Genomic DNA, 22,696 nt, shown 5'->3' with positions numbered 1-22,696 from the left:
CAGCCCCAGCCCGGGAACAGGGGTGGAGGGTCCCAGCTCCTCCTGGGACAAAGCAGCTCCAGCCCTGAACCTTCAGGAACAGCCGGCATTGATCCGGTATCGGCTCGGTATCAATCCAGCATTGATTTGGTATCCACTCTGTATCAGTCCAGCATTGATCCGGTATCGGCTCAGTATCAATCCAGCACTGATCCAATATCAGCTCGGTATCAATGCAGCACTGATCTGGTATCCCGTATCAGTCAGCATTGATCGTATCGCTGATATCAATCCAGCATTGATCCGGTATCAGCTCAGTATCAATGCAGCACTGATCTGGTATCCGCTCGGTATCAATCCAGCATTGATCCGGTATCCACTCGGTATCGATCTGGTATCGGTTCAGTATCAATCCAGCATTGATCCGGTATCAGCTCAGTATCAATGCAGCACTGATCCAGTATCAGCTCCATATCAGTCCAGCATTGATCTGGTATCGATCTGGTATCGGCTCAGTATCAGTCCAGCATCACACCAGAATTGATCCAGCATCAATCCAGTATCACACCAGTATTGATCCGCCATCAGCCTGGTACCAGTCTGCCATGGGTCTGCGATTGATCCAGGATCAGTCTGACACGGATCCAGCATCGATCCAGCACTCACCCCCACTGATCTGGCATCAGTCCAGTATCATCCCAGCATCAAACCAGTATCAGTGCAGCACTGGTCCAGCATTGACCCAGTATCAGTTCAGCATCAATCCAACATCAATCCACCATTGGTCTGGTATTGATCCAGCATTGATCCATCATCAGAGTGGCACAGATCCAGCACTGATCCAGTGTCAATCCAGCATTGATCCATCATCAGTGTGGCACAGATCCAGCACTGATCCAGTGTCAATCCAGCATTGATCCAACACCAAACAGCTCAAATCCGGCATCGATCTGGCACAGCTGTAGTTTTCCCACCCAGAACAATAAAGGCCTGGAGTGCACTGGAGGGGTTGGTGCTGCCACTGCCCCATGGCACAGGGGGGGCCCCCATCGCCAGGGCAGGGACCAGGGTGGGAAGGGGGTCCAGGTGGGTGGGGCAGAGCCAGGGGGGCTCCCTGGGCCCGAGAGGGGTCAGTGGGCTGGTCCCTGGGGGTCCCTGCACCCCCCACCTCTCACCACACAGACACCAGGGGGGAGGGCTCAGGCAGATTTAATGGAAGCTGGAAGGGGGGCAGGGAGGAGACCCCAAAATGTGGGCAGGGCCCCCCCAGATGGAGGGGCTGAGCCCCCAGTGTGGGGAGGCACAAGCTGGGGCTAGGGGGCTGTGCTTATCTGAGGGGGGCTGCCCCACAATAGGGCTGGGGGCTGCCCCAGGGGGGGTTGTCCTACAGACTGTGCATAGCTGGGGTTGGGGGGCTGCCCCGTGGACTGTGTGGATCTGGGGGGGCTGCCCCATAGATGGGACATAGCTGGAGGGGGGGGGCTGCCCCATAGACTGTGCATATCTAGGAGTGGGGGGCTGCCCCATAGACTGGGGGTGTTCGGAGTAGGGGGCTGCTCCCTGGCATGTGCTTATCTAGCTGGGGGGCTGCCCCATAGCGGGGCCTGGGGGCTGCCCCACAGCCTGTGCGTACCTGGAGGGGGCTGCCCCTGGAGGGTGGGGGCTGCCCTGGAGAGGGCATAACTGGAGTGGGGCTCTGACCTAGAGGGGTTGGGGGCTCCCCATGGGGGTGCTGGGGCTGTCCTATAGACTGTGCGTATCTAGAAGGGGGGGGCTGCCCCATGGAGGATGCAGAGCGGGGCTGGGGGGCTGCCCCACGGGGTGTGCGTACCTGGGGGGGGCTGCGCTATGGGGGGCTGCCCCGTGGACTGTGCGTATCTAAAGGGGGGCTGCCCCACGGTGGAGGGGCTGCCCTGTGGCCTGTGCAGAGCTGGGGTTGGGGGGCAGCCCCCCAGCAGGGATCCCTCACACGGCCTCCTGCGCCTGCCGGTACTCGAAGACGCTCCCACGCTCGGCGAAGGTCTGGGGGGTCAGGGGGGCCGGGGGGACCCAGAGGTCCTGGGGGTCCCGGGGGCCCTGGAGATCCCCCCCAGCCCCCTCCTCGGGGGGGCCGAAGCCGCCCCCGCCGGGGGTCAGGAGGCGGAACACGTCCTGTGGGGGGAGCCCAGGGGAAGCAGGGGGTGAGTTTGGGGTATTGGGGCTGGTCAGGGTAAGTTTGGGGTATTGGGGGTGGTCAGGGGGGTGTTTGAGGGGACAGGAGGGTTTTGGGGCTCACCCTGGCTCCACTCACAGCAAGTTCCAGGGGCCTGGGGGGTTGGGGTGCTGGGGGTTGAGGAGGGTGTTTTGGGGTGCTGGGGGGTTTGGGGCTCACTCCCAGCTCCACGGACACCGAGCTCTTCCCCAGGTTTGGGGGTGCCGGGGGAGGTGTTTTGGGGTGCCAGGGGGTGTTTTGGGGCTCAGCCCCGGTGTTTTGACACTGAGCTTAGGTTGGGGTTGCTCAGAGGGGTTGTGTTGGGGTTCAGGGGATCTGGGGGTTATGTTGGGGGATCTGGGGGGGCTTGTGTTTGGGTTCAGGGATCTGGGAGGTTGTTGGGGTTCAGGGGTTTTAGGAGGTCTCACCCTGGCTCCACGGACACCGAGCTCTTGCCCCCCAGGTTGATGGATTCGGCCGTCCGGCGCAGCAGCAGGTTCAGCCCCGGGGCCCCGGGAGACCTCCTGGGGGAAGAGGGGGTCAGGGGGTCGGTGGGAGTCAGGGGGTCGGTGGGGCTCAAGGGGTCAGGGGCTTGGAGGATCACGGGCAGTGCCAGGTCCCCTGGGGCTCTGAGGGTACAGGGTGGGGGCTCTGGGTGCCTTGGGGTCCCTGCAGAGGAACGGGGGTACCAGGGAGGGTGTCTGGGGGTCCCTGGAGGGCTGGGGGGTCTGGGGTTGCTCTAGGAAGTCCCTGGGGGTTCCACCCTCCCCACCCCAACCTGCTGTGCCACAGGGGCCACACGGGGGGGCTCTGGGGAGTGATGGATGTCCTGGGGGTTCCCAGGGGGCAGTGGGGGGCTCTGGGGGTCCCTGGGGGTGGTGGGTCCATGTCGTGGGGCTGCGTAGCTTTTGGGGGCTGGGGGGAGGGTTATGGGTACCCGGGGGGTCCCGGGGGGCTGTAGGGCCCCCCCCTCACCGGCCATGCCGTAGGGCCGGGTGGCTGTTGGGGGCTGTGAGGGGGTTACGGGTTACCCGGGGGGTCCCGGGGGACTGTGGGGCCCCCCCTCACCGGCCATGCCGTGGGGCCGCGTGGCTGTTGGGGGGTTACGGGTTACCCGGGGGGTCCCGGGGGGCTGTGGGGCCCCCCCTCACCGGCCATGCCGTAGGGCCGCGTGGCGCGGCGCTCGCTCAGCACCGACAGCACCGTCGCCCTCCGGAACAGCAGCTCCCGGACCACCCCGTCACCCCCCCGGAAGCGCCCGGAGCCCCCAGAGCCCCCCCGGAGCTCGAACCGCTGCAGCACCACCGGGTACCTGGCGGGGAGCACGGGGGGGGTGTCAGTCAGGGCACCCCCGACCCACGAGCAGACCCCCGCCAGTCCCGCAGCGCCCTCCCGGCAGCCCCTCAACCTCCAGGACCCCCGCAGCCCCCCACGGCCCAGCAGCCCCGCGGGCCCCCAGCACCCTGGAAGGACCCCCCAGCCCTCCCGGGCCCCCGGACGCACCGGAGCTCGAGGATCTCGGGGTCGGTGATGCGGAGTGTTGGTCATGTGCGTGTGGACCCCGCTGCGACCCCCAGTGGGGCCCGGCCCCGGCGCCCCCGCCACCGTCTCGTAGTACCCCCCGCTCCGAGCCGAACGTCACGTTGTTCATGCAGCCCTGGGGGCACGGGGGGGCGTCAGGGGGGACCCCCAAACCTGGGGGGACACCGAGACCCCCAAAGCCCGCCACCCCCAAACGCGGGGACCCCCAGACTCCAACCCCGCTGTTGATGCAGCGCTTGGGGGAGCGGGGGAGGGCAGGGGGACCCCCAAACACGGTGGGCACACCGAGATCCCCAACCCCCGGGACCCCCCAGTTGGGGGAGCCCCCAACCCGGGCACACCGAGACCCTAAACCCCGGGACCCCCAAACTCCCAACGACCTGTTCGTGCAGCCCTGGGGGCGTGGGGGGGTCAGGGGGGACCCCGAGACCCCCATCCTTCCTCCCTCCTCGAGCTCCTAAACTCTGGAGCCGCGGGACCCCCTGAGCCCCCGCGCCCCCCGTCCCCAGCAGCCCAGGACCCCAGGACCCCTTCCTGAGCCGGGGACCCCGAGCCCCGCGCCCCCGGCCCCAGCAGCCCAGGACCCCGGGACCCCTTCCCAGCCCCCCACACCTGCGAGGCCGCGCAGACCCCGAACGCCCTCAGCACCACGTCGACCACCCGCTGTGACGTCAGCACGTTGCCCCCACCACGGCGGCCTCGGGGAGGGGTCCAGGATGGAGCCCCCGGAATCAGCACCCGCACCGGGGCCAGGCAGCCCTGCGGGGCGGCAGTGCCGGCTGGGACCCCGAGCCCACCCGAGCTCCCGGCACCATCCTGGCGGGTGGGGGGTCCCAGGCCGGGGTGCAGTGGGGGGTCCCGGGGGCCGGGCAGGGTTTCTCTGCCCAGGGGTGCCACGGGAGGTCCCACAGCTCCGGGGTGCCACGAGGGGTGTCACCGTTCAGGGGTGCCGTGGGGGTCCTGTACCCAGGAGGGTGCCAGGGGGTCCCTGTCGGGGGACGCCGGGGGCTCGAGGGTGACGGGAGGGTCCAGGATCCCACCTGGTTTGGGGGATGTCATGGGAGTGGGTCGGGGTCCACCTGGTTGAGGAATGTCGGGGTCCAGGGGTCCCACCTGGTTGAGGGGATGTCATGGGGGTCGGGGTTCCCACCTGGCTGAGGGGATGTCAGGGGGTTCAGGGGTCCCACTTGGTTGAGGGGATGTCAGGGGTTCCCACCTGGTTGAGGGGGATGTCAAGGAGGGGATGTCGGGGGATTCAGGGGTCCTCACCTGGTTGAGGGGATGTCAGGGGGTTCCCACCTGGTTTGAGGGGGATGTCATGAGGGGATGTCTGGGGGGTCGGGGGTCCCACCTGGTTGAGGGGGATGTCAGGGGGGGTCCCACCTGGTTGAGGGGGATGTCGTGCCCCACGAGGCAGCGCAGGCAGTAGATCAGGGCCGACAGGGTGATGGCCCGGGGGGCGTTACAGTTCCCCAAAACCTCGGGGCCCGTCCCCCCGAAATCGAACACGGCGCTGCCCTGGGGGAAACAGGAGAACGTGGGGACCCCCACAACCCGGGGGTGACCCCAAAACCCCAGAGCAACCCCACATCCCCCCAGAGCTGCCCTGCTGGGGGGACAAGGGAATGTGGGGACCCCCAAAACCCCGGGGGGGATCCCACATATTCCCCCAACCCCCAGGTGTGGCCCCGAGTACCCCCCCAAACTTTGCCTGGCCAGGCTGGGGGTCCCTCTCACCTCGTGGGGATCCCCCAACTCTAGGGGTGTCCCCGTGCCCTCCCCCTCAACCCCGGGGGTGTCCCCGTGTCCCACCAATCCCCGAGGTGTCCCCACCTCCCCCCAGACCTCGGGGCTGCCCCCGTGTGTCCCCCCTGACCTCGTGGGGGTCCAGCTGCACCCGCAGCCGGATGGGGGTCCCGTCGTCCATCGTGTCCTCGGCCGAGAGCGTCGTCCCCCAGCGCGAGGCCACCGCCCGCAGCATGTCCCGAACGGCCACCTCGGCGTTGGCCTGGGGGCACAGGGGCACGGGGGACACAGGGGGCACAGGGGGCACGGGGGCACAGGAGCACGAGGGGCAATGGGGCCACAGGGGCACGGGGGCACAGGGGGCACAGCGGGGCACAGGGGCACGGGGGGCACAGGGGCACGGGGGCACAGGGGGCACAGGGGTCTCACCTGCACGTATCCCATGTAGGCCTGCACGGTGCCCAGCCCAGGCAGTTCCCGGGGAGCCCAGGGGGTCCTGGGGGGCACAGGGGGTCCCGGGGGAGGGTCCCGGGGGTCTCACCTGCACGTATCCCATGTAGGCCTGCACGGCTCCCAGCCCGTGGTGCCCGATGAGCTCCCGGACCAGCCCGATCCCTTTCTGGTTGGCCGCCACCTGTGCCCGCAGGTCCGCCAGGTTGTCCCGCAGGTTCCGTGTTCCCGAACAGCCCGGGACCTCCCCGGGGGCCAGCAGGGCCTCGGTCACCGCTGGGGGGAATAATGGTGAGGGGGGGGACACCCTGAGACGACCCTGAGAGCGTGGCTGACACGCCAGGTCCCCGTGTCCCACCCTGTCCCCCCATGCCCCACCCTGTCCCCCCACGCCCACTCTGCTCCTGGAACTCCCCGTGTCCCCCTACATCTCCTCCGTGCCCACCCTGCTCCTGGAACTCCCCGTTCTCCCCGTACCCCCCGCCCCCTGTGCCCACCCTGCTCCTGGAACTCCCCGTGTCCCACCCTGTCCCTCCCATGCCCACCCTGCTCCTGGAACTCCCCCGTCCCGCCGTGTGCCCCGTGCCCTCCGTGCCCACCCTGCTCCTGCAACTCCCCTGTCCTCCCCGTACCCCCGTCCCCCCATGCCCAACCTGCTCCTGGAACTCCCCGTACCCCCGTGCCCCCGTGCCCACCCTGCTCCTGGAACTCCACCCGTGCCCCTCATGCCCACCCTGCTCCTGGAACTCCCCCGTCCTCCCCGTACCTCCCTGCCCCCTGTGCCCACCCTGCTCCTGGAACTCCCTCTGTCCCCCCGTGTCCCCCTGCCCCCTGTGCCCACCCTGCTCCTGGAACTGTCCCCGTCCTCCCGTACCCCCGTGCCCCTCATGCCCACCCTGCTCCTGGAACTCCCCCCGTGCCCACCCTGCTCCTGGAACTCTCCGCCGGTGACGAGTTTGAAGGACACGAAGACGGCGCCCTCCTCGCGCAGGGAGCGGGAGTGGGGGGGCATCGAGCCGGGGGTGCAGCCCCCCACGTCCGCGTGGTGCCCGCGGCTGGCCACGAAGAACACGGGCCGGGGACCCCGGCCAGAACACCTGGGGGCCACGGGGGTCAGCTGGGGCGGACCCCGGGATGTGCCGGGAAGGGGGTCCCGCCCCCTGGAGTGTGTTGGGAGGGGTCCCGCACCCCGCGGTGTGATAGGAGGGGGTCCCTGCACCCCGCGGTGCCCAGGACAGCCCCCTCCCACCCCGCGGTGCCCCGGGGCGGGGGTCCCACGCCCCCACTCACGGGGGTGATGACGGTCAGGTCGGGCAGGTGGCTGCCCCCGGCCCGCGGGTGGTTGCTCAGGATCACGTCCCCTCCTTCAGCTCCGAGCCCAGGTTACGGATCTGGGGAGGGGGGCACACGTGAGGGGGCTCAGCAGAACGCCCCGGGACCCCCCAAACTCCCCAGGACCCCCACCCAGAATTGCGCTGCCTCCTGCCCCCCAACCCCCTCCCAGGACCTCCAAAGACCCCTCCCACAGCTCCGGGCTCAGCATCCTGATCGGGGGAGACTCAGTAGGATCTACAACCCCAACACCCTCCAGGATCCCCCCCACCTGGAAATGCTCCCCTCCCGCATGGCCCCGCCCACCTCTGGACCCCCAAATCCCCCAGCCCCAGTTCCATATTGGGGGGGGGCTCAGCAGGGTCTAACCCTCCCCAAACCCCCTCCAGGACCCCCAAACCCCCCTCCCACAGCCCAGTTCCAGGCTGGGGGGGAATCAGCAGGGTCAGGGGGCCTTACCTGCCCCCAGGACCCCCCCTAAATCCCCCCAGAGTCCCCCCCGGGCGCCCCACCTGGAACTGCACGGCCTCCTGCATGGCCCCCAGGTGCACGGGGATGTGGGGGGCGTTGGACACGAGCCCCCCGTCGGGCCCGAAGAGGGCGCAGGAGAAGTCGAGGCGCTCCTTGATGTTGGTGGAGATGGCCGTGCGCTGCAGGATGCGGCCCATCTGCTCTGCGGGGACACGGCACCCTCAGGGGGACACCCCAGGACACCCCCGGGGGACCCCTGGAACACCCCCGGGACACCCCCGGGACACCCCCGGGACCCCCTGTCCGGGATCTTCGATGGAGAACTGAACGGGGCTGAGTTTGAGTCACGGGGTCCCTGCCTGTGGGGACCCTCGGGGAGGGCACCCCAAAACTGGGACATCCCTGAGAAACTCCCAGGAACGCCCCCCCTTCCCCCCCCACCAGGAGATCCCCAGTCCTGTCTGGGCACGGCCCCCCAGCTGGGACAGCCGTGGGGGCCTGCATGGGGTTGAGTTGGGGGCTGAGGGGATGGGGGGTTGTGATTGTGGGGGCCCTCAGGGCGACACCCCAAAACTGGGACACCCCCTGGGATACCCCCAGGAGACCCCCAGGATCCCCACCAGGACCCTCATCCCAGACCTGCAGTGGAGAGCTGGGGGGGCTGAGTCGGGGGCCAGGGGGTCTCTGCCCACAGGGACCCTCAGAGGGGGAGCCCCAACCCAGGGAGCCCCCCCCAGAGTCCCCCAGGAGCCCCTGGGAACTCCCCGGACTGCCCATCCCAGACCTTCAGAGGGGAACTGGACAGGGTTCAGCTGGGGGCCGTGGGGACCCTCAGGAGGGGATCCCCACCCCACAGACACCCCCAGGACCCCCCGGACCTCCCCCAGACCCCTCACCTGCGATGCTCATGAAGCGGTGGGAGAAGATGGAGAGCTGGACGGGGTCGAGCTGGGTGTCCAGGGGCCGGGGGGTCCCCGAGCCCACCTCGATGCAGATGTCCCCAAGGGGGGTCAGGGTGGCCGAGCACCCTGGCTCCACCACGATGGTGCTGGGGGGCCCCACACAGGGGGGTTGGGGAGGCCCCGGGGTCCACATAGACCCCCCAGGGTCCCCACTGGCCCCCCAGGGTCCCCTCGGCCCCTTGGGGTCCCCACTAGCCCCCCAGGCTCCCCACCAAACCCCCCTCCACATGGGCTCCCCCCACGATCTCCCCAAGGTCTCTGCTGGCTTTGTGGGGTCCCCACCAACCCCCCAAGGCTTCCAGCAGTGTCTTGGGGTCCCTGCCATCCCCCGGGTCTCAACAGCTCCCTGGGGTCCCCACTGACTCCTTGGGGTGCCCACCATCCCCTCATGGTCTCACTAGCCTCCCAGGGACCCCACCAACTCCAGGGGGTCCCCACCTTCCCCTGTGGCCCACCAGCTCCTCGGAGTCCTCCTGAAGTCCCACCGTCCCCCAGGGTTCCCCCAGTCCTCCCCAGTCCCACCACCCCTCTGGGGTCCCGCTGTTCCCCAGAGCCCCCCGCCTTCAGGACCCCCCGGGTCCCCCCAGGCCCCCCACCTGTTGGTGTCGATGACGATGGCGGGGCCGGGCAGGGTGTGGTCACAGCCCAGGTCGCCCAGCAGGTACACGGGGGTGTCCAGGTACCCCCCCTCGAAGTAGCACCGCGTCACCTGCGGGGACCGTGGCACCCCCGGGTCACCCCCAGGCCCCACGGGTGACCCCTTGGCCCCCAGGTCACCCCTCTACCGCCCCTGAGTCACCCCCAGCCCCACTTCAGGTCCCCTCCTGTCCCTTGGGGTCACACCCAGCCCCTCTGGTCACCCCAGTTCACCCCCAGGACCCTCCCCGTGCTCCCTGAGTCACCCTCACCCCCACGGGGCATCTGTGGGTCACCCCCGTCCCTCTGTTCCCCCAACATTCTGTGTCCTCCAGCCCGCCTCCCCTCACCGTCTCGACCCGGGGGCTCCCTGCGGGGGCCAGGGGGTCTCGGAGATGCCGCCGGTGCTGCCGGTGCCGCGAACCCTCAAATCATCCACGAGCACCGTCCGGCCCGGGATGGTGAACCCAAACTCCTGCTGGTACCTGGGCACGGGGCACCGGCGGCGCTCAGGGGACACGCGCAAGGGGGATTGGGGGTGGGGCAGGGATTGGGGTGCTGGGAGAGGGATTGGGATGTTGGGATGGGGACTGGGGTGTTGGGACAGGGATTGGGGTGCTGGGATGAGGACTGCGGAGCTGGGATGGGGACTGGGGATTGGGACAGGGATTGGGGTGTTGGGACAGGGATTGGGGTGATGGGATGGGGACTGGGGTGCTGGGACAGGGATTGGGGTGCTGGGATGGGGACTGGGGATTGGGACAGGGATTGGGGTGCTGGGACAGGGATTGGAGCACAGGGATAGAGATCAGGCATCCGGGATGGGGATGGTGGCGCTGGGGTGACGGGAATAGCGGTGCCGGGATGGGGATGGTGGTTCCACAGTGGGGGATCACAGTGCTGGGACAGGGATCACGATGCCAGGATGGGAATTGCGGTACTGGGACAGGGATCATGGTGTAAGGATGGGAATTGCGGTGCTGGGAGGGGGATTCTGGCACCGGAATGAGGGACTGTGGTGCCGGGTCCTGGTGGGGGATCACACTCCGGGACAGCACTCAGAGCGCTGGGGAGGGGAATCGGCCCCGGGATGGGGATCACGGGGCTGGGACGGGGGATCCCGGTGCCAGGACTGGCACTGCGGCACCGGGACAGGGACCGTGGCGGCGGGATGGGGGTTCCTGCTGCCGGGACGGGGACCGGGGTGGTGGCACCGACCGGGCGGTGAAGGCGGCCAGGAAGTCTCCGGCGCGGCAGGAGCCGGGATGTGCCGGGTGCCCGCGGGCCGAGCACATCAGGGCGCAGTCAGTGCCCTCGTAGCGCAGGTGAAGGAAGGACTCGGTCTGGATCTGCTCCCTGCGGGGGCACCGGCACCGCGTCACCCCCCGCTCTGTCCCCGCCGCATCGCCCCGTCCCCGCGCCCCCATTCCCAGTGTCACCAGCGCCGCCATCGCGTGTCCCAAACCCTCCAGCGACGGCGTCACCGTCACCGCAGCCCTCCGTCCTCTGTCCCCCGTCCCCGGTGTCACCGCCACCGCCCGCCCGCAGCTCCCGGGTCCCCAGCGCCGGTGTCACCGTCACCGCCGCCGCGTCCCCTCATCCCCGGGCCGCCCTCCGTGGTGTCCCCGTGTCGCGCTGTCCCCGCACTCACTCGGTGAACCCCTGCTCCCGCAGCGCGTCCCGGCAGCGCCGCTCCAGCTCCCGCAGGCGCCCGTCCAGCCGGGGGAAGGCGTCGGGCCCGTACGGGAGGGCACAGGGCTCCTGCTCCTCCTGCACCACGTCCGCCAGTGCCAGCCCCAGCGCCGACAGCAGCCCGCTGTGCCTGGGGACACCGCGGGGACACCGTGGGGACACCCCCAGACACCCCGCTGTGCCTGGAGACACCGCGGGGACACCCCCGGACACCCCGCTGTGCCTGGGGACACCGCGGGGACACCGTGGGGACATGCCTGGACACCCCGCTGTGCCTGGGGACACCGCGGGGACATCGCGGGGACACTCCCAGACACCCCGTTGTGCCTGGGGACACCGCGGGGATACCGCGGGGACACCGTGGGGACACCCCCGGGCACCCAGTTGTGCCTGGGGACACCGCGGGGACACCGTGGGGACACCCCCAGACACCCCGCTGTGCCTGGGGACACCGCGGGGACACCGTGGGGACACCCCGCTGTGCCTGGGGACACCGCGGGGATACCGCGGGGACACCGTGGGGACACCCCCGGGCACCCTGCTATGCCTGGGGACACCGCGGGGACACCGCGGGGACACTCCCAGACACCCCGCTGTGCCTGGGGACACCGCGGGGACATCGCGGGGACACCGTGGGGACAGCCCCGGACACCTCGCTGTGCCTGGGGACATGGGGGGGACACCGTGGGGACACCCCGCTGTGCCTGGGGACATGGGGGACACCGCAGGGACATCCGGGGACACCCCATCACACCCTCGGGGACGCTGCGGGGACACTCTTGTCACCCGGCCAGTGACAGCCCCAGTGACACCCCTGCCGCATGCCCGGCGACCCCCAGGACTGCCCAAAGCCAATGGGGCCCCCCGAACCCGGCCTCACCCCCAGGGGAGGGGCCCCATGGAGCCCCCCCCCAGGCCCAGCCCCGAAAGGGGTCCCTCCATCCCACACCCAAGAGCGGAGGTCCCTCGAGAGCCCCTCCCCAGCCCCACTCCCCAAAGGGCGTGGTCGCCACAGCCCCCACCCCACAGGAGGGTCCCCACAACCCCCTCCCCGAGAGAGGGCTTTCCCTTTGAGCCCCGACGGAACCCCCCGGAGATGGGGGGTCCCCACGACCCCCTTCCCCCCAGGGAGGGTTCCCCGACCCCCAGAAGGGCTCCCCTCGGCCCCCCAGCCCCACCCCTGGAGGGGAGGTCCCCACAAGCCCCGCCCCCAGAGGTCCCTTAAACACCCCCCGCCCCCAGCCCCAAACTCTCCAGGGGGTCCCCGCGCCCCCGGCACCTACTTGTGGATGAAGACCCTGCGCATGCCGAGGGTGCGGGCGATGGCACACGCGTGTTGCCCCCCGGCCCCCCCGAAACACGCCAGCACGTGCTGGGCCGCGTCGTGTCCCCGCGCCTGGCACGGGGAGGGGAGGGGACACCGCGGTGACACCCCTGTCACCCACAGCACCCCCAAACCCCCACCCCTCCCGGGAGGGCACCCACCTGCGTGAGGGCGCGGATGGGCCGGCACATGGCCTCGTTGGCCACCCGGATGAAGCCCAGGGCCACCTCCTCCACCGAGAGGGCGACACCGGGGACGCCGGTGTCACCAGCGCCAGCACCACAGCCGGTGCCGCCGCCGCTGGAGCCGCGGCCGCCGCAGCCAGCGCTGGTGTCGGAGGCGGTGGCAGCGTCCCCAGTGCTCCCAGTGCTCCCAGTGCCGCGCTGGAAGGCCGCGATGGTGTCCGCCAGGTCCCCGAAAGCCGCCACGGCCGTGTCCCGGCACAGGGGCTGGTCCTCGCCCGGCCCGAAGATCCGCGGGAAGTACTCGGGGAGCAGCCGGCCCAGCACCAGGTTGGCGTCCGTGACGGTCAGGGGACCCCCTGTGTCCCAGCGGGGTGTCAGGGGGCCGCGGGGGCGCGGCGGCCGCGGGGGCGCGGGGGGCACTCACCCTTGCGGTAGCAGGCGGGGCCCGGGTGGGCTCCCGCGGACTCGGGGCCGACCACGTACAGACCGGACCTGGGGGGCGTGGGGGGACAGAGGGGTCCGCCCGGGACCGGGACACTCCCCAGAGCCTGGAGCCCTCCTTCCCCCGCACACCCCGGTGCCCGGAGACCCCCATCCCACAGGATCCTCCCGGAGCCCCCACGTCCCCCTGGGACACCCCCAGTGCCCAGAGCCCCTCTGTCTCCCCAGGACCCCCTGGTGCCCAGAGCCCCCGCTCCCTGGACCTTCCCAGTACCCGGACCCCTTCAACCCTAACCCTCCCCAAGATCCGCAGTTCCCCGGGCCCCCAGTACCTGGCCCCCAATCCCACTGGGCCCCCCAACACGTGGAGTGTCCCCCCGTCCCCACCTGAAGAAGAGCCGGGAGCCCCCTCCGGCCGCCACGGTGTTGATGTCGAGCTGGGGGGCCTGGATGGGGACCCCCGCTGTGGTGGCCTCGAACACGTGCTCCAGCTCCCCCGCATAGCGGCTCACGTCGGTCGATGTGCCTGGGGGCAGCGCCACGGACCCCAAAACTGACCGACCCCAAACCCAGTGGGACCCCAAAACTGCTGAACCCCAAACCCAGTGAACCCCCAGATCCGGCCAGACCCCCATCCATACCCAGTGGGACCCCAAAACTGCTGAACCTCAAACCCAGTGAACCCCCAGATCCAGCCAGACCCCCATATCCAGTGGGATCCCAAAACCGACAGACTCCAAACCCAACAGGCCCCCAAATCACCAGACTTCAACTCAGCTGCACCCCAAACCCAGTGGGACCCCAAAACAACCAGACCTCAAGCCCAGCAGACCCCCAACCCCAGTGGGACCCCACCCCGGGCAGCCCCTGGCCTTGGCTGGACTCCCATCCCTGGTGGGACCCCCAATCCCAGTGGAACCCCTGACCCCCACAGAGCCCCAATCCCAGTGGGACCCCCACCCCGGGCAGCCCCCTGACCCTGGGCAGCCTCCCATCCCCATGAGCCCCTGCCCCATTGCCCCCTCACCTCCCATGTCGAAGCCGATGACGGGGGTCCCGTCCTGGCTGTTGTAGGTGGTCCTGGCGTAGCCCACCACGCCCGCCGCGGGCCCCGACAGGATGGCCCGGGCCCCCCCAAAGCTGCCCATGGGGGTGAGCCCCCCGTCCGAGCGCATGAACAGCACCCGCACCCCCTGCGGGATCCAGGGGGTCAGGGGGGCCTGGGGTGGCACCCGCACCCCCTGCGGGATCGAGGGGGTCAGGAGTCCCAGGGTGAGGGTCCCGGGGCGAGCCCCCCCAATGAACAGCAGGAATAGGGAAGTCTCAGGGGTCCTTTGGGGGCTCAGGGGGGTCCCTGGGGGTGAGCCCCCCAACATGACCAGAAGGCACACCCCCTGCAGGGTGTGCTGAGGCCTGGGGGGGGTCCCAGTAGGACGGGTTCCCCCAGGGGGTCCCAGTGGGGTGGGAACCCATGAGGGGGTCCTGGTGGGATGTGTGCCCACGGGGGGCGTGGGTCCCAGCGTGATGAGGGCCCCTGGGGGGTCCTGGGGGGGATGTGTGCCCACGGGGGGCGTGGGTTCCAGTGTGATGAGGGTCCATGGGGGGGGCCTCAGTGGGATGGGTGTCCCCAGGGAGGTCCCAGCAGGATTGGGGGTCCCAGTGGGATGGGTGCTCATAGGGGGCGTCCCAGCAGGCTGGGGGGCTTCTAAGGGGTGTGGGTGCTCATAGGGGTGGTCTCAGTAAGGTGGGCATCCCAGTGGGGGTACCAGCAGGCTGGGGGGGTCCCAGGGGGATGGGTGCCCATAGAGGGGGTCCCAGGGGAACGGGTGCCCATGGGGGGGTCCCAGAGGGATGGGTGCCCATAGAGGGGGTCCCAGGGGGATTGGGTGCCCATACAGGGGGTCCCAGGGGGATGGGTGCCCATGGGGGGGTCCCAGGGGGATGGGTGCCCATGGGGGGGTCCCAGAGGGATGGGTGCCCATAGAGGGGGTCCCAGGGGGATGGGTGCCCATGGTGGGGGTCCCAGGGGGATGGGTGCCCCCGGAGGGAGTGCCCTGTCCCACTCACGCGCAGCTGGTCGGCGAAGCCGTGGCAGAAGCCGCGCAGGTAGCGCCGGATGCCGGGGGTCAGGTACGCATCGGCACAGGCGGTGAAGCCCCGGGGCACCGCCCGGGCCATCCCGGCCACCGCCGAGGACAGCGAGACCTGCCGGAATCCCAACTCCCGGGCCAGCGCCCCCACCTGCTCCTCGTGTCCCGGCCACCTGGGGGACACCCCTGTCACCAGGGACCCCCCAAATCCCCCCAAACAGGGACCCCCAACTCCCGGGCCAGCGCCCCCACCTGCTCCTCGTGCCCCGGCCACCTGGGGGACACCCCTGTCACCAGGGAACCCCAAATATCCCCCAAACAGGGACCCCCAACTCCCGGGCCAGCGCCCCCACCTGCTCCTCGTGTCCCGGCCACCTGGGGGACACCCCTGTCACCAGGGACCCCAAATACCCCAAACAGGGGCCTCCTCAGTGCCTCAACCTGCTCCTCGTGCCCCAGCCACCTGTAGGGTCACCAGGGACCCCTAAAACCCCTCAGTTTCCCCCGGGACCCCCCAAAGCCCCCACTCACATGTAGGAGTGCAGCAGGAGCACTGCCAGGCTGTGGGACCCCCCCAGGACCCCCCGGGACCCCCAAAGCCCCCACTCACATGTAGGAGTGCAGCAGGAGCACTGCCAGGCTCTGGATGCCCCGGGCCAGGACCCCCTCGAGCTCCCGCCGGAGCCCCCCCAGATCCAGCGGCCGCTGCACCAGCAGGGTCACCCCAGAGCAGCCTGGGGGGGACACGGGGGACAGTCACAGGGTGTTCCCCCCCGCAGAACCCAAACCCCCCCCCTCCCACCTTCCAGGAGTGGGAGGGTGACAGTGACAGGGTTGTCAACCCCATGGTTGTCACCCCCCCCCCGTCCCACCTTCCACCCGGGGCCAGGTGTCACTGCCGGGCAGGTGACAGCTCCGGGGCCACCCCTCAGTGTCCCACCTTCCACCCGGGGCCAGGTGTCACTGCCGGGCAGCTGACAGCCCGGCTGCTCCGGGATGAGCCGCTCGTCCACCTCGATCACCTCCTCGTACAGGACCTCGGGCATCGCCACCTCCTGCGGGGACAGCGGGGACACCGCCCTGGCACCGGGATGGGACAGCACCGGGGTGGCACCGAGATGGGACAGGGACAGCACCGGGGTGGGACCGAGATGGGACAGGGACGGCAGCAGAACAGCACTGGAACAGGACAAGGGTGGCACCAGGACGGTACTGGGACAGGACCGAGATGGCACGAGGGTGGCATTGGGATGGGACCAGGGCGGCACTGAGGTGGCACCAGAATGCCACAAAGACAGGACTGGGATGGCATCGGGGTGGGGTGGGGACGGCACAGGGGTGCAACGAGGATGGCACCAGGACGGAACAGGGACAGGACTGGAATGGCACCAGGACAGGACTGCACTGAGGCGGCACTGGGACAGCACGGGGATGTCACCAGACAGGTACTGGGACAGGTACTGGGGTGGCACAGAGGTGGCAGCGGGGCAGCACCAGGACAGAGACAGCGCTGGGACAGGACTGGTTGACCCCGGGGTGGCACTGTCACACGTCCCTCCCTCTCCTGTCCCCCCTCCCCCGCTGGCTCCTGGCCGGGCAGCGCTGGCCCCTCGCCGGGACTGGCCCCGGGCCCGGCGGCGCTCACGGGACAGAGGACACGGGACAGGGGACACCGGACAGGGGACAGGGGACACCGCCAAGGACAACCGCGCCGGGCCCAGACACAGCCCCACACAGGGGGGACACGGTGACCCCAGGCCCAGGGGATGGGGCACACGGGGACACAGTGCCAGCCCGAGGGGGGAGAGTGGGGCACATGGGGACACCGTGACCCACAGCAGGACACTGTGACCCACAGCAGGACACTGTGGGGCACACGGGGACACCGTGACCCACAGCAGGACAGTGTGGGGCACACGGGGACACTGTGACCCACAGCAGGGCACATGAGGACACGGTGCCGGTCACGGGACGTGCCGGTCGCGGGACGTGCCAGCCCCGTGCCAGGCAGCCGTGGGTCACCGCCTGGGGCACTGGGCATGGGACAGAGGGGACGTGGCACCCTGAGCCCTGTGGGACACGGGGACCCCGACCCCACAGGGCGTGGGGCAGGGGGATGTGGCACCCCAGGTCCTGGCAGTGCCAGTGCAGGGGCAGGTCCAGGTCCAGGTGTGCCCAGGTGTGCCAGGTGTGCCCAGGTGTGTCTCATCAGGTCGAAGGTGTGGGGCCAGGCTTGGGGACCAATGTGAGGGAGGGTTTGGGGGCAGGTGTGTGCCCAGGTGAGAGTGCAGGTGTGTAAAGGTGCATAGAGGGGCAGGTACAGGTGGGTGCCAGGTGTGTCAGGTACAGCTGTGTCTCAGCTGGTGAAGATGCGGGGCTGTGCCTGTGTCCCCATGTGCAGCAGGTGGGTGTAGGGGTGGGTGGGGGTACAGGTGGGTGAGGGGTACAGGTAGGTGGGGGTACAGGTGGGGGTACAGGTGAGGGTACAGGTGGGTGCCAGCTGTGCCAGGTGCTCAGAGGTCGAAGATGTGGGCGTGCCTGTGTCCCCATGTGCAGCAGGTGGGTGTAAGGGTGGGTGCAGGGGTGGGGGTACAGGTGGGTGTAGGGTGGGTGTAGGGGTGGGTGAGGGTACAGGTGGGGGTACAGGTGGGGGTACAGGTGAGGGCAGGGGTCTCACCAGGTTGAAGATGCGGGGCCGTGCCTGTGTCCCGATGTGCAGCAGGTGGGTGTAGGGGTGGGGGTACAGGTGGGTGTAGGGGTGGGTGGGGGTACAGGTGGGGGTACAGGTGGGGGTACAGGTGTGCCAGGTGTCTCACCAGGTCATGGTAAAGCAGGGTGTAGGTGGGGGTACAGGTGGGTGAGGGTGGGTGGGGTACACATGGGGGCACAGGTGGGGGCACAGGTGAGGGCAGGGGTCTCACCAGGTCGAAGATGCGGGGCCGTGCCTGTGTCCCGATGTGCAGCAGGTGGCGGAAGCCGCGGGTCACGGCCAGGGCCACGCGCTCGCCCCGGCGCTGCAGCAGCGCGTTGGTGGCCACCGTGGTGCCCATGCGGATCCACTGGATCCCCGATCCATCCAGGGGCTGGTCCCGGGGCAGGGGCACCCCCAGCTCCTGGGGGATTCACCTATGGGACCCCTGACCGACTGTGGGACCCCCAGCCCCACAGGGGGACCCCAGGCCCATCAGGGACCCCCAGGCCCATCCCCGGGGTGCCCATGAGGATCCACTGGATCCCAGGTCCATCCAGGGGCTGCTCCCGGGGCAGAGGCACCCCCAGCTCCTGGGGGGCCCCAAAATTCACCTGTGGGACCCCAGCCCCACTGCAGGACCCCCAGCCCCCCTGCAGGACCCCAGCCCCACTGAGGGACCCCCAGAGTAGGGGGGGCCAGAGGGGTCGGAGGGGCCCAGGGGGACTCAAGGGGGTCCCAGGAGGGGATCCCGGGGGGAGGGTAGGAAGGGCCTTGGGGGGACCCCAGGGTGTCCCAGAGGGTCCCAAAAGGACCAATGGGGTAGGGGGTCCCAGGAGGAGATTTGGTGGGGGAAGGGTCTTGGTGGGGGGATCTGGAGGGGTCCCAGGGTGGGTCTGGAGGGGGTCCCAGGGGGTCCCAGTGGGGAGGGGCCACAGGAGGAGATCGGGAGTCCTGGGGGGATTCAGGAGGTGCTGAAGGGGTCCCGGGGGGTCCCAGGAGGGTCCTGGGGAGGTCATCTCAGGGGGTCTGGGGGGGTTCCCGGGGGCTTTCCCACAGGAGTCCCTGGGGAGGGGCTTTATGGGAGGAACCGGGAGGTTCCCGGGGGTCTGGGGAGTGTCCTGGGGGCTTCCCTGGAGGGGCACTCGGGGGGGGTGTTCCGGGGGTCCCGCAGGTTCCCGTGGGGGTGACCCGGGTGTCCCGGGGCTCCCAGAGATCCCGGTGGGTCCTCCCAGGGGTGACCCGAGGATTCCCGTGGGGGGTCGCAGGGTTCCCGTGGCGGGGGTCTTGGGTGCCCCGGTGGTCCCGGGAGGTTGTCGGGGTGCGTCCCGGGGTTCCCGGGGGTCCCAGTGGTCCCGGCGGGTTCCCATGGGGTCCCGGGAAGCCCGGGTGAGTTCCCAGAGGGTTCCCGTGGTGGGGGCTCGGGGTTGCCGTGGGGTGTCCCCAGGGCTCCCGCGGGGTGTCCCGGGATTCCCCGTGGTCCCCGCAGGTTCCCGAGGGGTGCCCGGGGGTCCCGGTGAGTTCCCGCGGGGTGCCCGGGGGTCCTGGCGAGTTCCCGCGGGGTGTCCGGGGGTCGCACCTCCTGCAGGACGCGGCGGATGCCCTCGGTGGGCGCGTCCCGGTACGCGGGGTCCTCGGAGAGCAGCTTGAGGACGCGGACGCGGCCGCCGGGGCAGCGGGCGAACACGTCCGTGAAGGTCCCGCCGCGGTCGATGGCGAACTGGAACCCGCCGGGGGCCGGGGCCGCCATGGCGCGGGGTCGGAGCGGCCCGGTGGGTGCCGGTGGCGATCCCGAGGGGCGGGGGGGCGGAGGGGCGGCCGTGCCCGCCCCGGGCCGCTCCGGGCCGTCCCGGCCGCCAGGGGGCGCTGCGGCCGCTCCGGTCCCGACCGGGGCCGCCGCCACCGGCACAGGGGGCGGGGCCTGGGGATGGGCGGGGCATGTGAAGGGGGCGTGGCATGGATGGAGGCGTGGTCTCTGCTGGAGAGGGCGTGGTCTCAGCTAGAGGGGCGTGGCCTCTGCGGGAATTGCGCCACTGGGGGCGTGGCCGCCCGTTGGCGGGCGGCGCGCGGGGCACGCCGGGAGTTGTGGTCCGGGCCCACGTGGGATCGGTCCGGGATCGGCCCCGGGATCGGCCCAGGATCGCTGCCGGTATGGCGGGGCTGGAGCTGGTGTCGGACGCGGGCTTTCGGGCCGACGGGCGCCGCCCGGACGAGCTGCGCAAGGTGCGGGCCCGGCTGGGGGTGCTGGCGCGGGCGGACGGCTCGGCCTACCTGGAGCAGGGCAACACCAAGGTCCTGGCGGCCGTGTACGGCCCGCACGAGGTGAGCGGGACCCCCCCGGCGCTGCGGGACCCCCCACGCGTGTCCCCGATCCCTCGGGGCACTGAGAGCCCCCCCGGGGCCTTTCCGATGCCCCCGCATCCTCCCTGACCCTCCACCCCCTCTGCCCTCGGGAATGGTGACCCCCAGCTTTGGGGTCCCGATATGGCCCCCCAACTCTCTGACCCCCCGTTTCTGTCCCCTCCCAGCTCTGGGGTTCCAATGTGCCCCCCCTGACCCCCTTTCTGCCCCCTCCCAACTTTGGGGTCCCAAAATGCCCCCACTCTCTAACCCCCTGTTTCTGTCCCTCCCAACTCTGGGGTCCCAAAATGCCCCCGCTCTCTGACCCCCTTTCTGCCCCCTCCAAACTCTAGGGTCCCAAAATGCCCCCAGCTCTCTGACCCCCCGTTTCTGCCCCCCCAGGTCCGAGGGTCCCGGGCCAAGGCCCCCCCTGACCGTGCCCTGCTGAGCTGCCGCTGCAGCTCGGCGCCGTTCGCGGGGGGCGGGGAGCGGCGCCGGAGACCCCCCCAGGGGGACCGCAGGTCGGGGGAGCGGGCGCTGCTGCTCAGGGGGGTCCTGGAGGGGGCCGTGCTCACCCACCTGTACCCCCGCTCCCAGATCGACGTGCACGTCCAGGTGCGGCCGGGGGCTCTGGGGGAGGGGCTGGGGACAGGTCAGGGGTTCGGAATGTCCTGTGGGGGTCCCAATGGGGAACATGTTGGGGGGTCCTAGGAGGAGACTCTGGGGGTGAGGGGTTCTGGGGGAGGGTCCCAGTGGGGAGACTGTGAGGCTTCAGGTGCCAGGACGAGACCCCGGGGGGGTCCCAGGGCTGTTGTAGGGGGAGCCCTGGGAGGTCCTTGGGGTCTCTCGGGCCCTGGGAGGGTTTTCAGTAGATCCTGGGGGTCCCTCAGGGTCTGTGTTGGTCCCGTTAGATCCCGATGGTCCCTCAGGCTCTGGCTGTGTTTTTATGGGTGCCCTGAGCCCGTTTCCCCCTGCCCAGGTGCTGCAGGAGAGCTGGGGGATATGTCTGGGTGTGTTTTGGGGTGCCCTGACCCTGTTTCCCTCCCCAGGTGCTGCAGGCAGACGGGGGTGAGCTGGGGTGCATCTGGGTGTGTTTTGGGGTGCCCTGACCCCGTTTCCCTCCCCAGGTGCTGCAGGCGGACAGGGGCGAGCTGGGGGTGTGTCTGGGTGTGTTTCTGGGTGTGTTTTGGGGTGCCCTGACCCTGTTTCTCTCCCCAGGTGCTGCAGGCGGACGGGGGTGAGCTGGGGGTGTGTTTTGGGATGCCCTGACTCTGTTTCCCTCCCCAGGTGCTGTAGGCGGACGAGGGCGAGCCAGGGGTGTGTCTGGGTGTGTTTTGGGGTGCCCTGACCCCTGTTTTCCTCCCCAGGTGCTGCAGGCGGACGGGGGCGAGCTGGGTGCCAGCGTGAGCGCGGCGGGGCTGGCGCTGCTGGACGCGGGGGTGCCCATGCGGGGGGCGGTGGTGGCCGGGTCCGCCGGGCTGGCCGAGCCCCCCGCGGGGCCCCCCCTGGCCCTGGCCGACCTGAGCGCGGCCGAGGAGGCGGCCGGGGGGCCGAGGCTCGTGGTGGCCACGCTGCCCGCCTCGGGCCACCTGGCCCTGTGCCAGCTGAGCGCCTGCCTGCACCAGGAGCGGCTCCAGCCCGTGCTGGACATGGCCCAGCACGCCTGCCAGGGGCTCCACGCCGTGCTGGACACCGTGGTCAGGGACAGGCTGAGGAGGGACACGGCCCTGGCAGAGTGACCAGCGCCCAGGGACACGTGGGGACACCGCCAGGACAGCGCTGTGGCTGCGTGACTGACCCCAGGGACACCCCCAGGACACTGGGACACCACCAGGGATGAGTGACCAACCCTGGGGACAACACCAGGGATGAGTGATTGACTCTGGGGACACCACCAGGGATGAGTGACCGACCCTGCAACACCACCTTGGCAGTGGCCAGCCCTGGGGACATCGCCGTGGCAGAGTGACCAGCAGGGACACCAGCAGTGGGGGCACATGGGCAACAGCGCAGTGCCGTGGCTGACTGACCCCTGGGGACATCACAGTGACCGACTGACCCCTGGGACACTGCCATGGCCAACTGACCCCGTGGACACAAGTACAAGGACCCCGTGCTGCCAACTGACCCCTGGGGACACAGTGTGACCAACTGACCCCTGGGGACACGGTGTGACCAACTGACCCCTGGCTCTGGCAGCAGGACCCCACCCTGGCCGAGTGGCTGATGGGGGCAGGGGGGCCGAGGGCGCTGTCACTGTGGCAATAAACTCTGGTGTGTGTCACATGTGAGTGCATGTCATGTCCTCTGTCCCACCCCTTTGTGGGACCTTACCCTCTCTTTATCCCCCTCCTACCCCCATTATCCCTCCCTTGACCTCCCTCACATTTCCCCTTTGTTCCCCCGTTTAAACTCTGCTTCGCCACCCCAAATCCTTTCTGCCCCTATTACTGCATTTGCCCCGCCCCTTTCTCTTTACCACACCCCTTTCCCTTTGCCCCGCCCCTTTCTCTTTGCCACGCCCCTTTCCCTTTGCCCCGCCCCGCTCCCTGGCGCCCCCTGCGGACGCGGGGCGGTGCCGCTCGCTCGATCGATGTCTCCGCGCTCCGCCCCCCGCCCTGTGCCG

At 69.9% G+C, this 22,696-nt stretch overlaps 2 protein-coding genes across 2 annotated transcripts; one reads left to right on the top strand and one right to left on the bottom strand.

Moving 5' to 3' along the window:
* Positions 1-1,719: 1,719 nt before the first annotated feature.
* On the bottom strand, positions 1,720-19,521 carry OPLAH (5-oxoprolinase, ATP-hydrolysing). Its single transcript, XM_050331108.1, is given in 32 exon segments — positions 1,720-2,130; position 2,455; positions 2,599-2,691; positions 3,312-3,482; positions 3,674-3,705; positions 3,707-3,797; positions 3,799-3,827; positions 4,325-4,471; positions 5,096-5,230; positions 5,589-5,720; positions 6,000-6,184; positions 6,833-6,990; positions 6,992-7,005; positions 7,199-7,272; positions 7,275-7,299; positions 7,753-7,913; positions 8,608-8,759; positions 9,270-9,382; positions 9,660-9,709; positions 9,712-9,794; positions 10,528-10,665; positions 10,961-11,131; positions 12,285-12,397; positions 12,487-12,866; positions 12,935-13,002; positions 13,339-13,477; positions 13,979-14,144; positions 15,019-15,214; positions 15,652-15,775; positions 15,982-16,096; positions 17,963-18,154; positions 19,310-19,521. Coding segments are annotated over 32 exon segments (4,005 nt in total). The 5' UTR covers positions 19,481-19,521; the 3' UTR covers positions 1,720-1,944.
* Positions 19,522-19,787: 266 nt separating this feature from the next.
* On the top strand, positions 19,788-22,356 carry EXOSC4 (exosome component 4). The gene is made up of 3 exons (XM_050331090.1): positions 19,788-20,052; positions 20,473-20,685; positions 21,438-22,356. The coding sequence occupies exons 1-3, from the start codon at positions 19,882-19,884 to the stop codon at positions 21,807-21,809; spliced, it is 756 nt and encodes a 251-aa protein (XP_050187047.1). The 5' UTR covers positions 19,788-19,881; the 3' UTR covers positions 21,810-22,356.
* The last annotated feature ends 340 nt before the right edge of the window (positions 22,357-22,696 follow it).

This window comes from Myiozetetes cayanensis, unplaced genomic scaffold, assembly GCF_022539395.1.
Source record: "Myiozetetes cayanensis isolate MyiCay16 unplaced genomic scaffold, myiCay2020 scf48, whole genome shotgun sequence".
Lineage (NCBI taxonomy): Eukaryota > Metazoa > Chordata > Aves > Passeriformes > Tyrannidae > Myiozetetes > Myiozetetes cayanensis.
The sequence above is the reverse complement of the archived record's forward strand: the minus strand, read 5'-3'. Positions and strand labels throughout refer to the sequence as shown.

Coding starts and splice junctions, on each gene's coding strand:
- EXOSC4 (XM_050331090.1), top strand. CDS start 19,882: ATGGCGGGGCTGGAGCTGGTGTCGGACGCGGGCTTTCGGGCCGACGGG. Junction 20,053..20,472: donor CCGTGTACGGCCCGCACGAG/GTGAGCGGGACC, acceptor CTGCCCCCCCAG/GTCCGAGGGTCCCGGGCCAA. Junction 20,686..21,437: donor AGATCGACGTGCACGTCCAG/GTGCGGCCGGGG, acceptor TTTCCTCCCCAG/GTGCTGCAGGCGGACGGGGG.